We start from the raw sequence: 15,394 nt of genomic DNA, 5'->3' as shown, positions 1-15,394 counted from the left end.
GAGAGAGAAAAGGAGGGAGAGCGTCATCAGTGGGGCTGTTGCCCCGCTCGTGGGACCGCGCCGGCAGAGAGGAGCTGGTTCGTGTGCCGCAGCCCTCGCCGCTTGCTCGGCATTGCTGGCAAAAAAATACAAAAAGCCGTAGGCACGTGCCACCGCTCGCAAAGGAGCATGGCCACGTTCCCACGCGATCCTTTACCTCTTTCCTCCCCCGATTCAGACTGTTTCTGTGCTCATAGTGAGAGCCTTCCACACGGTTGTTTTCGACACCTCATCCGAGATATTAATCTCCGAAGGATCAGTCCTGCTAAATATTTGAGACAGCAATCTGTGACTGTGGGAACTGACACCACCCAGCGCATCAGCACCAGCAAGAGGAACCGGGGGGAGGAGAACCAAAGCTGCGCATAAGCACAGCGGGTTGGGTGGGAGGAGGAGGTTTGGAAGGCGAGCCGGAGAGCCGCAGAGCTACAGCTCTGTGCAAAGGCTCTGCACAGAATCCCAGACTGGTCAGGGCTGGAAGGGCCCTCTGGAGCTCCCCCAGTCCCACGCCTGTCAGAGCAGGGGCACCTACAGCAGTGGCACAGGACACCTCCAGGCGGATTTGGAATGGCTCCCGAGTGGGAGACTCCCCCACCTCTCTGGGCAGCCTGTGCCAGCGCTCTGCCGCCCGCCCTGCCCATAAATTTGCTCTTCCCGCCAAGCTGAGTGCATGGCGCTGGGATGCTCAGCAAAGATAAACGCAGTGAAAATTCTGCCAACCCCCTTCAGGCTAATCTTGCCGGGGGTCCTGCTGCTTGGTGGGGCTTTACCTGTCGCTGCTTGGCTTTGGGATATCCACGGTGCTGCTCTTGCCCAGCTGCAGCCGAACGGAGTTTGCAGCAGCAGCTTCCATCATCTCCTGGGACTCCTGACATAAAAAGGGACAAATCAAAGTTCTCTGTCTATGATCGAAGTGGAGATAAACTAAACACCCAGCAAAACTCACGTGCTGCCCTCTCCTTCTGACCTTCTGTTAGCGCAGCCGGGGAAAGACGTTTCACTCCAAACATTTTGGGTTAAAACCACCCTTATGAGCAAATCTTTCCATCATAATTATAATGTTTATTATAAATGGCACCTTTAAAAATTATACCGCTATTCAAGTGTTAAGCTCACTGCTAATTTAATGCGGGATCCAGGCTGTCAGGATCTATTTCTATTGAGTTCAGATCTTCCCCCAACATTTCAAGAGAAGCTGTGATGGAAAGAGGCAATCTCAGAGCCCGAGGGAGACATCCAGCCCCGAGCACCCAGCAAGCATCACCTCTTCTTCTTTGGCTTCATTTTTGGCATCAGCCAACTTCTTCGTGCTTTCTGGCATAAGGTCATCCAAAAAGCTGAGCTCCCGCTTTGAGAAGCAGAAGTCCATCACTTTCCGGACAAACACGAGAGCCAAAACCTTCACAAAATGAGAGGGAAGAGGGGGTGAGGTGTAAGATGATGCTACGTCTCACTCCGACGCTGCAAACGTCCCGCTGCTGAGCGGCACCGGCTCTTACCATCATGGGAAAGATGATGGCAGCACGGGACACCTTGATGGCCCAGAGCAGGACGAGGCAGATGAGCTGGATCATGGTGAAGAAATGCACCTTCCGCAAGGGAACGTGCCGCAGGTAGATGAAATCCGGCTGGTGTTTTGCCGGCATCCAAAAGAGCTTCAAGCGGTCAAAGAACTGCAAAATAAAAGCGGAAAAGTTACTCCTTGGGGCTGCGGAAAGTTTCCGGCCCTGTTGGGACGTGGAAGGAGTTTTCAGGATCTCACGTGCAGTGAGAAATCCTGGATCCCACTTTGTTCCTCCTGGGAGCAGCACCCGTTTTCCCTTTGCTCCATCTATAAACCAGTGTGTCCATGAGAGCTGCCCACCAAATTGCAATTATTCCACATCCTTCTATTATAGAAACACAGAAGGGTTTAGGTTGGAAGGGACCTCGAAGATCATCCAGTCCCACCCCCTGCCCTGGGCAGGGACACCTCCCACCAGCCCAGGTTGCTCCAAGCCCCGTCCAACCTGGCCTTGAACACCTCCAGGGATGGGGCAGCCACAGATTCTCAGGGCAACCCGCGCTGGTGCCTCACCACCCTCACAGGGAAAAATTTCTCCCTGATATCTCATCTCAATCTGCCCTCTGTCAGTGTCAAACCATCCACCCTCGTCCCATCGCTCCCCTCCCTCATCCAGAGTCCCTCCCCAACTCTCCTGGAGCCCCTTTAGGCACTGGAAGGGGCTCTGAGGGCTCCCTGGAGCCTTCTCTTCTCCGGGCTGAACACCCCCACCTCTCCCAGCCTGTCCTCCCAGCAGAGGGGCTCCAGCCCTCCCAGCAGCTCCGGGGCCTCCTCTGCCCCCGCTCCACCAGGTCCATGGCTCTCCTGTGCTGTGGCCTCCGAGCTGGAGGCAGCACTGCAGGAGGTCTCCCCAGAGCAGAGCACAGCAGAGGGCACAATCCCCCCTCGCCCTGCCGGCCACACTGCTGATGCAGCCCAGGATGTGGTCGGCCTTCCGGGCTGCGATCGCGCATTGCCGGCTCATGGTGAGCTTCTCATCAGTCCGCACCCCCAGGTCCTTCTCCTCATACCATCTCACCCCCCCTCCCTGTTCTTCTATAAAAATATATTTTTAATATATTCTATTCTTCTGTTTGTTATTTGGCATTTCTCAGCCCACTGAATCCCCCAGCGAGGATTCCCACCGGCAGTAGAAATTGCCTTCGCTTTGCACTGAATTCCCCCATTTTCACCACACCAAACAGTGCCCTGTCCCAAACCATGACGCAGAGCGCGCTGAACTTGCCTGGTCCTCCCGCCCTACGTACCTCCTGTGCCCCCACCAATCTTTTCCTTATACAAAATACTTTCACTGCCTGCTTTTGGGGAGGTTTTCTCCCACACCACTGCTTTTTTCCTGCGTCTCTGGAGATGACACAGCAGGGAGCTGCACGCTGTAAGAGTCCGTACCTGAATCCCTCTGAGCGACGACACACCCATGTAGAGAAAGACACCGTAAAGCACAGGCATGGGTATAAACTGGGAAATTAAAAAAAAAGAATGAAATAATTTATTTTTTTTAATTGCTTTTTCAGTATTACTGCTCTCTTCTAGAGGCACTGCCTAAAATTGCCTAAAGCTTTCCAGTTTCCACAGGGTTGGAGATGTGTCACCTCTTAACCCGTAGAGGTTTTGTGCGTGCGAGTGAGTTAATGCTCTGCTTTAGGCTGAGCTTCTGAGTTACGTTTCATTAGAATAATCCTGTTTTCCTGAAAGGTTGGAGGAAAATAGGCCATTTCACCCATGCTACTGTACGCCACGTTCTGTGATGGCAGAAGAACATTTCTACACATTCTTGCGGCAACACCCAAAAGCAAAGTGCCTCCTTTTAGCCTAGAGCTGAGGTGACTTTGTGGGAGTGTCCTGGTTTGAGAGACACAGGACTAATTTCTCTTCTAATGCTTGGGAAAACTGCACTTTTTTAGAAGACTCCAGTGTCTGAATTTGTGAAAATATTTACTTTACAGCCAGCTGTGGTGTGTGGGTCTCAAGGTCTCAGTGTTTTCGAGCTCGCCAGGTGCAGGGATGAGGAGGAGCGAGACCCGGGCACTTGACCCAAGCTGGCCAACAGGATTATTTCATACCATCAACGTCACACTCATTATAAATTAGAAAGTTTGCTGCAAAGTTCTCTCTCTCCCTTGATGGCTGCCATCCTGAGAACTTCGTGCCCTGGTGCCGGAGCCCTGAGGCCTTCCCTTCCTCCTGAAGCCATAGCACTCGCAGTGTCCCACATTAGCTGTCCACTGCTGGGAGTGCACAGCTTCCTACTGATAGAATTGGCCGAGTATAATCTTTGCATATTCTGTACTGGTGTCGGGATCAATATCAGTTCTTTAGTGCTGTTAATGTTAATTATCTAATCTTATTCTATTAAATCTGTTTATACTTCAGCTCTCGGGTTTTCTTGTTTTTCCCAATTTCCCTTTCCCAGGTGGGGAGGGGTCATCGGGTGATAGAATGATTGTCTAAATGACCACAAATTGTTATGGGTCTCTCAAACCGTAACAGGGAGGAACACACAAGGAAGCCCACGGGGATGATTTTGGTGTGTTTAGCTACTGGGAAAGGCTGTTGGGAGGCATTTGGGGGAGCCAATTGCATCCCATAAGGTGCTGCCTGCTTGAAAGACAGCAGTGTACTGGTCTGAATCCGCTTCATCATAACCCATAAACACAGGTGGGCCTGAGAGACACCTGGGAATTAAAGCAGTTGTCCTGCTCGCTTGCCTCGAGGACACCAAACTGGGGTGTGAAGGGCTGGAAAGCGTAACTGAGGCTGGTTCCCACCGTGGGCCAAGCCTCAAGGTTTGGGATCGCCTCCTCCTCTGCTCCACACCTACTCAGGCCTGGAGGGAGGGGATGGTTTTTGTATAACCTCCAGAAAGCTCACGCTTGTTGGGCATTTTGCATTTTCCTCTTACCTTTAACACCGAAGTGAAGAAGACAGAGCAGCCCATGAGCACAAAGATCATCAAGCCGGTGACTCTCTGCTCTCGTATCCCCAGAAACTTGGGTTGTTCTCCTGGAGCTGAGCAGCCAGACTCCACTTTGAGGCTATTGACGTGGGTGATGGACAGGACAGTCGCAGCCACAAACCAGGGCAGCCCCATCACGGAGCACACCCCGAGCATCACGGCCACCATGAAAAGGTCCAGGTGGTACCCGCATCCTTTCTGTGGGCAGCAAAACAAGGAACAGAGCATCTCACAGCACAAGAGTGAGGACAACGTTGCGACTCAGACTCAAACCCTACTTGGGCGCAAGTCACCCTCTTGAAAATTTAAGAGAAGAATTGGCAAAAATAAGGATGGATCCGGTCTTTGCGCAAGCACCTTGCATGAAAATCTGGCAGGGGTTCAGACCAAGTGGATTTGGGAGGTTTGTGCAATAGCTACTTCTCAAAAAAAAAAACCAAACAAAAAAGACTATTTTCATTCATAAAGAAAGTTCTACCACTGGCAAGCAAGGCGTGACCCCGAGTTATCCCTGGCAGTGTGTCAAAACAGTTCGTTCCCCCAGCTCCTGCTGGCGTTTTGAAACAAAAACACGCTTCTATAGTGCTCGAAAATTAATTTGTTCCTCCAAAAGGTTGCTCATCTGAACTGCCCTCGTTTGCTCCCTGTGACATCACTAATCCAGCAGAGCATCCTGCCACACAGCCTGACATTGTCCCAAACCAACGCCTTCACAAAGCACTTGGCATAGGAGCTTCTCCCCACACCTGCAGCCCAGAGTGGGGTGGGGATGGGGTCAGCTCTTGCAGCCCCTTACCTTCAGCTTGTGCTCCTTCCTGTTGACAATGACAGCCGTGATCTGCTGATCCATGAATATCAAGATGGTGCAGAGCAGAGCTGGGATGGGCGCGGCCAACACTGTCCACCAAGGGTTGGGCCCTATGGGGTTGACCAACCACCCGCGGTCGTCTCTGGTAGGCTGCAACAAAGCCAAAACACACATCAGGATCAACTCCCAGCCCAGCCACTTCACTGGCTTTGATTTTCCTCTCCATCGCTGTGCCGCCTCATCTCCTGGCCCTGCCTTCGTGTCACCCTCTCCTACGGGGTTCAGCAGTGCCAGCGTCCTCATCGCAAGCACCTGTACATACTTCTGTAGGTATCAAGTTTTGGGGCTGGCGTCTTCTTTCCAGAAGGAAACAATGCACTCGGAGGTGGAAGAGGAGATGGTAACACCACCAGCATCTCCAGACTCAGCCCTGTCCTGTCCCAGCATCACCTTGTGGCATCCCCAAGGGCTGAAAGCGGCTCCACACCAAAACACCCCATTACCTTGAACATGTGGGGGACGTGGAGCTTCGGTGACGGGATCCCAACCAGGAAGTCAATGAGCACCATGACAACGATGGTGAGGAAGACACCAAAGTCACTTACTGCGGACCGTACCTGGGGCAAGAAAGGAGAGCTGAAAGGGACAGCACAAACGGGGCCATACCGTGAGATGGAAAAGTTAAAGACATCAACAGCATTAAGGCTGGTTAACAAATTCCCACCACTCTGAGAAGATGCAGCCAAATCCCTCGGTTAGATGCTGTTGCTGTGTTTGTACCTGCGAGATCTGGTGTCAGGCAATAAAAAAAGTTTAATTAGGTGGAAAAGGGTGGTTTAAATTCAAACTTTAAAAAAAAGCCAATAAATATTAAAAAATAAGGAAACAGACGTCTGCCACTACAGCTGCACTCACAGCGACAATGGGAATAAGGCACTGAGGCATCATTTACTCCTCAAAAGGAAGAAACAGTGTCTTTTGTGTCTTTTTCTATGGCAGCTCCTCATTTGAATCAACTTTCCCCTTGGGCACACCAGGTGAAAAAAAACACAAACGAAAAAACAACAAACAACCAACTTAGGAAGACCTGATTTCCCACTGCCTGGGCAAAAAACCGCTCCGGGGCAGGTCGCGAGGCAGGTGGGAAATGCTACGATCGTTTTGCACTCCTGGAAATGAGTGAGGGACATCCAAGTTTGGCCTTCAAGGTCCAATATTTCCCAGTTTGACCAAGCGGTGGCAAACACTGCTTAGTGCTCCGGGAAAGCCATTTTGGGAAATGAGTGTGGAGACTGCTGCTGGCCACCGTCTTCTACCTACTCTGGTCGGGAAGTAGCGGCTGGTCTTAAACTTCTTCAATAAGCCCGACAGGACAAAGGTGGAGAAGAAGAGGATGCAGCACCAGAAGAGGACATCGGGCGTGTAGGGGCCATCGTGTCCACAGGCAGGTCCACGAAACTCTCCATGCAAATACCGACATTCCTGGGGAAACAGAGCATCAGGACACAAAGGTAGTGCACATGCGGCAAGGAAACCTCGGATAACTAGGGAGTTTGGAGGATCTTGCTCCAAGATCTGTGACCTCGGGACTGCTGCTGCCAGCGGAGATTTATATTTAACGATCAACAGCAGCTGAATAAGTGACACATGGAACTACACAGACAGCGGAGAGAGGAGATGTGATGGGACACTGTACCACAGACCCATGGCACATCCTCTGCTTGAACAGCAGGTAACCGTGGCTGAAGAAGACACCAGAGGGGAAGGAAACACTGGAAACTCTTGGGGAGAGTGAAAGAGGGAACGGGGAATGAGGGCTAAGACAACAGCGACAGGAAAGGAGAAGAGACAAATTGTCCCTTCCCAGGGGCGGGCTCACAGGACACGGACAAGGGGGGTGAAGATGTCCATAAGAGCATCCCACCCTGTGCCTGAGCTCTGATTCCAGCAACAATGGCCCAAGGGGCTGCTCAGACATGCAAGTTTATGCACGTACCTTCAGACAGCGCTGAGTAAGAAAGCAAGGCCTGGAGTTACTAGGAACCAATTAAGGAAGCTAATTATGGCCTTCAAGCATGAACTGAAGTCCTCCAACTTCTCCAATAACCAAAGCACCCACTGAACCTTGCTCCCAGACAGAACCGCTGTCCTGAGGATAACAGTTATTGCCCACCATGTCGGGGATGAGGTAGAGTCTCCTTCCCAGGCCCAAGGGGGTTAAACCCACACCTTAGACTGAAGTAATGACTTTTCAGAGCACCACTGGCACAGTTGGAAGCCCATCATCACCTGAAGGGCTCTGAGCTTTGCACCAGGCCAGTGCCCCTGGAACCCGCGGCCGCAGCACGAGGAAGCAGTGACTCGGGGCACTTACAGTCACCGTGAGGTTCTCCCAGGTGATGCCAGACACATTGATCTTGTTGCTCTCCCAGAACTGCAGGGTTCCGTTGCTGGGATGGGTCGGTGCCTCACACTTACAGCTGGGAGGAGAGAAGCCAAGACAGGGGTGAGGGGAAGGCGATGGAGGTGCAGCCCTGAGCTCCTGCCAAGGGGCAGTGGCGTTTTAGGAGGAAGAAACCCACTAGGAGATGGTGAGGAAGTCCAGCTTGCTGTGCGTGTGCACAGGGTAGGTCACTCGCAGGTGACTCAGCTTCTCCAGAGCCTCGTAGATGAAGATGATGCAGATGAGGGAGGCAAAGGCTTCTTCGGTGAAGCGGGTGATGTAGCACACCAAAGAGCTAGCATCAGTGGCCACCAGCACTATGCAGAAGAAGGCGGTCCACAGACCAATGCACGCCCGTAGAGAGAGATAAGAGAGCGCGTAGTCCCTGGGAAAGCAAAAGAAAACGCAGGGTGGAGAGGGCAGCAAGAGACTCCGAGCCGTGCCTTCCTTCGGGGAAAGTCGGCAGCAATTCAGGAGCGTGTCAAGGCTGCGGATGGTAAATGCAGTTTCCGGTCCTACGACAGACAGCCTCGGGGCTGCGGCACAGGGTGTGGGCCCGCAGGAGGAGAGGCTAATTAATCCTTATTTAACAATGACCTTGTGTTAATGCCTCGGAGCCTAACTGAGGTCAGGTCCCTGTTGTGGAAGGTGGTGTTCTCCCACATCACCCCGATGCCCTAACAGCGAAACCGGCTGGGTTTGCACCCAGTTACCTGCTGCCAGCAAGTTGGGGCTTCAGAATAAATTTAATTGCAATAAGGGGGTTAATCTCCCATCACAGTTGCCACAACAAAAAGACTGTCATGGAAAATATCCATTTCGCGTGAAAAGCTCCTGCTTTCTCAAAAATCATCAAAACATTGGACCAGAAAACTCTTTGGATATGTGGGTAAAATATATTTCCACTTCCAGCAAAAATCATGCAAAAAAGTGCCCGAGTTTGTACTGAGAGGAAAGCAAATCTTCCCTCATTCCCAAACCAGAGTCATTTGTCTCATCTTCCCTGTGCAGCCAAGCTCGGGCATCCACATCCTTGTGGTTTCTCCTCCTGCTCTTTCACTTTAACCCTAAAAACCCCGAACCACCCATCCATCCTTCAGAGACTGAGGGCTCCTGCACCGTCACATACTAAAGCAGCAGCGCGTGATGTCTGTGACACAGAAGACAACTTAAATCCACCAACTACCACTAAGAAAAACATCTTTTCTCCATCCCTGCCTTCTTCCAAAGGCGCTCGCAGCACCTGGCCGCAGCAGCCAGCCTTACTTGCAGAATTTGTAGAGGATCTTCTCGAACACGAGGACGGGACCGGTGCTGCCGAGGATGGTGAGAGGTTGGCCAGCAAAGAGGGAATACACCACGCCGGTCATGGATGCACCCAGCAGCGACTCCATGGCACTCTGTCCGGGGAAGAGAGGCAGCAGCGAGTAATTAAATCATTAGGGGGAAAAAAACAAGTGCAAATTCACTGCAGCAAGGACTTTTGCATGAGTTTTGTCCTCCCCCGTGCCACCCAACAGAGAGAGGTGCTCACTATGTGGCCGTTGGTCGCCTCCCCCAGCAGTCCCCCAAAGGTGATGATGGGGGACATGCAGGCACAGTAGAGGAAGAGGAAGGACGCCAGACACTGCAGGCTCAGACCATCCCGAAAGTCACTCCAGAACCAGGGGGCTTTTCGCTTCACATCCCGGATCAAACCTCCAAAGAGCCTGGAGGAAGGAAAAAAAAAACCAAACCATTTTCGTGGAAGACAGCGTTAAGTTTTCTTGGCTGAGGAAGGACAATCGCAAGCACAGAGTAACTTCCATTGCTAAAAAGAAGTCTCCTTCTCCCATTTTAGCCCCAGTAGAAACTGAGGCATACAAAAAACCCTCCAACAAAAAGAAAAAGAGACCAAACCTGAGAGCCCGTCCCCTCTTATTGCAACAGTCCCTCACTTTGAGAAGCAGCAGAGCTCTACCTGGAGGTACTTACACATCTGCTTCCACCCCAAAGCAAGAAAACCTGTGTGCAACCATGCTGCGGCTCAGCCCAGCTGCCCAAATCTCCCACCCGCCCAGCCCAGGGGACCAAGCTGGGAACCTGGAGCCCCTTCACTGACCCAGTTAACCCCAAAACTCTGCTAGAAGGGAGGTGTGCGCTCAGATTTTAGGGGCAAACAGAAAAACACCCCACCAAACTATTTCAGTTCACACCTTCCTGTCCGCTCCAGTTCAGGACCGCTGTGCTTCTCCGGCTTGCTGTGAGAAGCGCTGTCATCGAGAGCTTCTGGCACCTTCCTTTTTTCCTGTTAAAATGGAAATAAGATAAAGATATGTCTTTGCAGCCACTGGCTTGTTTTGCTTTTTGGGCTGGGTACGTGACCTGTGAATTTGGGCCCCTGAGCAGCACCCCCAGCCGTGCTGCCCTCCTGCCCGTCCCCCTCGTGCCTCCTTCTGCCGCAGCACCCACCTGCGAAGGGACGTTTTTCGGGGGCTCAATTCGGATGGAGGGATCCCACTCTCCTGGCGGCAAAACCATGACCTGATCCAGAAACTCATCGATGCCAGCCACCAGGTCAGCCCGGTTCTTGGCTTTATAGGCAACATCGTGGAAAACCTGCCGTAGGAGACAACCTGGTGAGAGCATGACCCATCTCGGATGTCCTAACCAGTGCAATAAGCTCTTGGCTAAATGCAAGGTCATTTCCCCCAAATCGCCTGTTGGAAGTGGCAGGAAATATTCCCCCCAAAGCAAAAATCTGTGCATCACAGTATTTGTAACCATCTCCACCAGGCTCCCGTCCCCCATGGCACACCACAGCCTTCTGCTTCAAGCAGAGAAGTTTCACTGGCCCTGGCAATGCCACCACTGGGGACAGCGTGCTGGGGACCCTGGGGAGAAGGATGAGGCGCGGGCTGCAGCCCAGGTGGGATTTTAGCCTCCAGCAGGCAGCTAACAGGGACAACAAACCCTCTTCCTCACTACTACAGAGACAGGGAGAGGTGAAGAAAGCCCAAAAAAATGACCCGGAGATATCTCTTATCTCGTCACACCTCGTCCGTCATGATAGTAGCCATGGACCTGCCGATCTCATGGTACTGATGGGCTTTTCCTCCTGGTCCAAGCAAAACAAACAGGAACCTAGGCAAGAAAACCAAAATGAGAGAGAAGAACATGGCCTCACTCAAAGGGCACCCAAGGAAATCCCTGGGAGCTCCCAGCCCAGAGCGTGGCTCCAGGGGGGACGTGTAGGCTCACTGACTCCGGTGATGAATTTGAAACGCATCAAAACCAAATGCAAATTTGAGGTTTGGGCCAACTTTCATTAAAATTGGCCAATGGGTTTAAAAGCTCCAGCAGGGAAGGGAGGAATGAAAGCACGGAGATGTGGGTGGGAGAAACATGCTTGCTCCCACTGGCCGTGTTCCCCTGGGACGCCCAACTGATGCATGAATTTGGTGTTTTGTTGTGGTGGTTTTTTTTTTTAAATAAAAACTTTGCGCTTCTCATTCAGACCTCGTTGGGATGGGAACTTCCGTCATGCCCGAGAGGAGGACAGCTGGGGTCAGGCGGACAAATGCCACGATGGGCTGGCGAAGGAAATCCAGCTCTCCTACGAGCACGTTGCACGCTTCAGCCCCGGTGGGAATTTTCTTCATGAAGCGCAGCTCCGCCTGGGCATGACAAAGGATTTTCAGGCCATTACCCCAAAAGTAAAGCCCACCGCACTCTGCAGAACACTCTGCAGCCAAGTTCACAAGAACAAATCTGGCCCTAAAGGCGTAACAAAGCTACGAGTGTCTCACCTTGCTTAGATCCACTGCATTGGTGTCACGGTTCACCCCATTTTTAGCTTCTGCAGTGGTGGGAGATGGATGAGGAGTGAGTGTTTGGGTTGGGAGGAGAAAGAAAGACACTGAGAAAGACAGGCAAAGAGCAATCGGGACACTTCTCCTTTGCCGGGAGAAGTCTAATGGGGCCAAAGCCCTGCAGAAACCTTCACCTGGTGCCAAAGCCTGGCAGAAACCCTCACCGGGTACCAAACCCTGCAGGAACCCTCACCTGGCTTGCCGAGGGGATGCACGTCTAACTGCTTCTTGCTCATGTCAGCAAATGAGCAGACGATGGGGAGAAGGTTGTTTCTTTTCTTCTCGTTCTGATGGTGATGCTTCTTCAAAAGCACTTCTCGAACTTTCGCCCGCATGCGCTCATCAAACTCTGCAGACTGCTCTCGCTGGCCCAGGATCATATCTGGAGATGGCAACGGGAAACGAAGCCGTCAGAGCAGAAAGTCCCCAAGCCCCGACCCCTCAAGCCCCCGGCGAAGGCTGCGCCATGCAGGATACCCTAACGCGGGCTCAGCCTTGCTTAGCAAGACGTTTTAACGCAGTTCAGCCTTTGCAGCGAAAGGAAGAATTCTCTTTTGCTAAAAGCCATCATCAAAGTGCTTATTCATCACTCCGCTCAGATAATTATTCCCAATCCTAGATAATGCCATTTTTTTGCCCAATCTGGCGTTTCTAGACAGACTCTCTAGACTCGACACATTTCAACAAATTATAAGCAATCTCTAGCACAGACTTTCCCAGAGTTTCCTTTGCCCATCGACTGCAATTTGCCAAACACAGGGAGAAACGTGCTAAGAACGGCTCCGACTTCTCCAGCTCTTGCAAGGGCTGAATGGAGACCTGCCAGTCAAAGATAATTTCTCCAAAGCCGCTTTTTCAATTAACTTCAATTATCTTCCCCACAGAAATATGCTGCTTGGTCACCTGCCATATAAACTCTGCCTTTAAAGCTCTTAAATCCTGGATGTTAAGGCAATAGGAAAAAAACAAAACAAAACAAAGAACGGGAGGAAACAGCTTGTAGTAAGTAGTTTATTTAAGGAGGTTCAGCTCTTAGGCAGACTCCGTGTTCCTGAGAGCAGCCTGCCAAGCCCTGACACTCCTTTCTGGCCGGAGAATATTCTCTAATCGCCTCTCTGACCCCACAAATTGCTTTCAAAAGGCTCCCATACTGGGAGAAAAAGCTGATGTGACTGTTGTACACCCAGTCTACATCCAAAAAGCAACCCACGATTTAAAAACACAGCGCGACTTCTGGAAAAGGATGTGCCATTGGGGCAGGGTTTGATACGGGAGTGAAGGGCACCGCGGCAAATTGAGCTCAGCCGTTCCCGGCGGGACGCAGCGTGCTCAGTACCTGCGATCTCTTCGATGCTGTTGGCACAAACGTCCAGCAGCACCATCCCGTTGCTGATGCAGCTCCGCAGCTCAAAGAGGCTGTGCAAGGACAGCGTGGCCACGTAGGGCTTGCTCCAGCGCTCGCCGCCATCTTCCACGTCCTCCTCAAACTTCAGCCACCTGCGGACATCGGGCACGATCAGCCCCGTTGCAAGAAAACAGCCTCAGCTCTGCAACCCCTTCGGTGCAGCTACGGGGCGGCAAGAGGAGAAGGCTCCGCGCATCGGCACCTGCAGCTGCAAAAGCTTCGCGTTCCGGAGAGCGGAAGGCAGAGCCCACGGCCGCCACCGCAGCCGGCGGCAGGGATTTACCTTGCCGTTTCCTTCCACTCGGCATCTTCACCCGCCTTCAGGAAGATCTCATCCAGCTCAGTGAACAAGTGGTGGGGAACATGCTGCTCGTCCTCCTCGGTGCTGAGGATGAACTGCACCCGCTGGGATGGGGTGTCTGGGGGCAGAAGATAAATCCCGTTACCACACCTGCATTCGACCCGTCACGCTCACACGCAAAGTGGCCATCGATCGGCACCAGTTCAGCCCTAAATATTGGGCTAGCCCCTCTCCCCCGGGTCTGGCCAGGCTTGCACAGAGCCACGGAGAAGGAGAAGCATCTGTTCCACCTCTGCATAAGGACGGGCCACTTTCCTTCCCCACGTTTCCATTTTTAAAAGCAGGATCCCTCTACGGAAGACCAGCCTCAATCCATTATGCCTTCAACTGCCTCCCAAATAATGCCACTTTCCCTCAGAAGAACAGCAAACCACACAAATCAGCCACACAGACCTGCTTGCAGAGGACCCCGACACCCACGCAGCCCCGAGAAGGCTCGTGAACACTGCGGCGGGACTTACAGTGGTAGCCCTGCTCCATCGGGGCACAGTCCTTCTCCCGTTCCTTCTTCCGATGCTTCTGGCGGTGGGGTCGGTGGTGCCGGTGGCACCGGTGGCTTTGCCTCACCAGCGGCATCCGCACGCCCACGGACAGGGTGCGGTGGCCTGCGAAAAAAGCAGTGTTCGCATCACTCTCGATATTGCGGAGACGGTTGACGCCGCTGCCACGATTAAACCAGCGCATCCATCCCAGGAGGAAACACCAACTTCTCTTCATTTTAGTTTCGCTGCATCCCTGAATGTCAGAGACCCCTCCCTTTTTCCAAGCCTGTTTTACTCTAACTTTGCAACAACAGAGCAACAACAAGCGATGGCTCCGGGTCACCTAAAAGTGCCCTGAAAATATCAACCCTTGTCTAAAATTCCAGCTTTGGCTGGACAACACTCAGACCTGCTCATTAAGCAGCGACAGAAGGTAATTATTTTTAAAATCTTTGTATGGCACAAGGCAACAAGAGGAGATCCAATCAGTCCTGTGATAATGAAGTCTGGAACAAAAAAAAAAGAAAATCACAGCCCTGTGTCTGCAGCCATCAAATTATTCTCCTGACCTCTCCAAGCCAAGAGCAGCCTCTGAGAAAACAAGCTGGGAACTACCAAGCTCTGTGGCCAACGCTCACACCGCAGATGCCATGGGGGCTTTTTCCCCTCTGTCTAAAAGCCATAATATTAAAACAATGTGAAAATAACTGTGCTTGTTTATTTAGAAGCACGCCACGTTTCGCTGCAGGTGATGCATACGCTGAGCACAGGACGCGGCAGGGACTTAGCGCGACGGAAAAACGCGTGGGGCTCGTGGCACCTCTCCCGACTCACCTTCCAGCTCCTCCTTCTCATAGTGAATAGTGACAGCGGTGCTCGTTCTTCCCTGGTCAATCACCGCCTCCTCGTCGTGTCTCTGTTTAGCGAGGAGAAGAAGATACAAGTTGGGACCAGGTGAGGAGAGCTCCCTTACGTCTTCCCAGTCATCACCCATCCCTGCGGCCACGTGAGCCCAAGAGCATCACACCTCTGCGTGTCTCCTCCTCCAGGCACAGCCCAAAAAACACAGACTTGGAGGTTTTTATTCCCATACCCAAATAAAACCACCTGTAATGTCACCTGTATTGTATATACCGTGAGTCTGGAAGGATTTACTAAAAGGGAAGACAGTTGAGTGTTTCAAACCAAACCCAAACCTCCTGCTTCGTTCTTGTGGTTCCTTTCGAAAAATTAAAATTAAAAAAGGGATTTCCAAACTGGGGGTGGAGTGGGGTGGGGGAACCCAACTCCACACTTTTGAGCACAGCCAGTTTCATTCTCCAAAAGTGATACCTGCAGGACTCACTAGATGGCACTTGGCCACAGGACATGGCCACCATCAACCTCCAAAGGCCCTCAAGAACCTGCAAGGGTGAAGCTTCGACTTCAGCCCAACCAGGCTCGGGCTTCTCTTGCTGCAAGCCTGCTTTCCACACAAAACTGCGT

At 52.1% G+C, this 15,394-nt stretch overlaps 1 protein-coding gene across 1 annotated transcript; it reads right to left on the bottom strand.

Moving 5' to 3' along the window:
- Positions 1-213: 213 nt before the first annotated feature.
- LOC309685425 (electroneutral sodium bicarbonate exchanger 1-like) lies at positions 214-14,825 on the bottom strand (the record flags this gene model as incomplete). Its single annotated transcript, XM_082501190.1, has 23 exons — positions 214-301; positions 810-907; positions 1,304-1,438; positions 1,539-1,712; positions 2,993-3,061; positions 4,506-4,757; positions 5,356-5,517; positions 5,871-5,984; positions 6,688-6,849; positions 7,742-7,847; positions 7,950-8,195; positions 9,077-9,210; positions 9,345-9,519; positions 10,006-10,097; positions 10,262-10,408; positions 10,846-10,933; positions 11,309-11,466; positions 11,599-11,708; positions 11,855-12,043; positions 12,998-13,158; positions 13,350-13,485; positions 13,889-14,032; positions 14,744-14,825. Coding segments are annotated over 23 exons (3,222 nt in total), but the record flags the coding sequence as incomplete, so codon positions are not given.
- Positions 14,826-15,394: the final 569 nt, after the last annotated feature.

The sequence above is a fragment of the Vanellus vanellus genome, assembly GCF_965231255.1.
Source record: "Vanellus vanellus genome assembly, contig: HAP1_SCAFFOLD_165, whole genome shotgun sequence".
In the NCBI taxonomy this organism is placed as follows: Eukaryota; Metazoa; Chordata; class Aves; order Charadriiformes; family Charadriidae; genus Vanellus; species Vanellus vanellus.
This window is presented reverse-complemented; position numbering and strand designations above follow the sequence as displayed.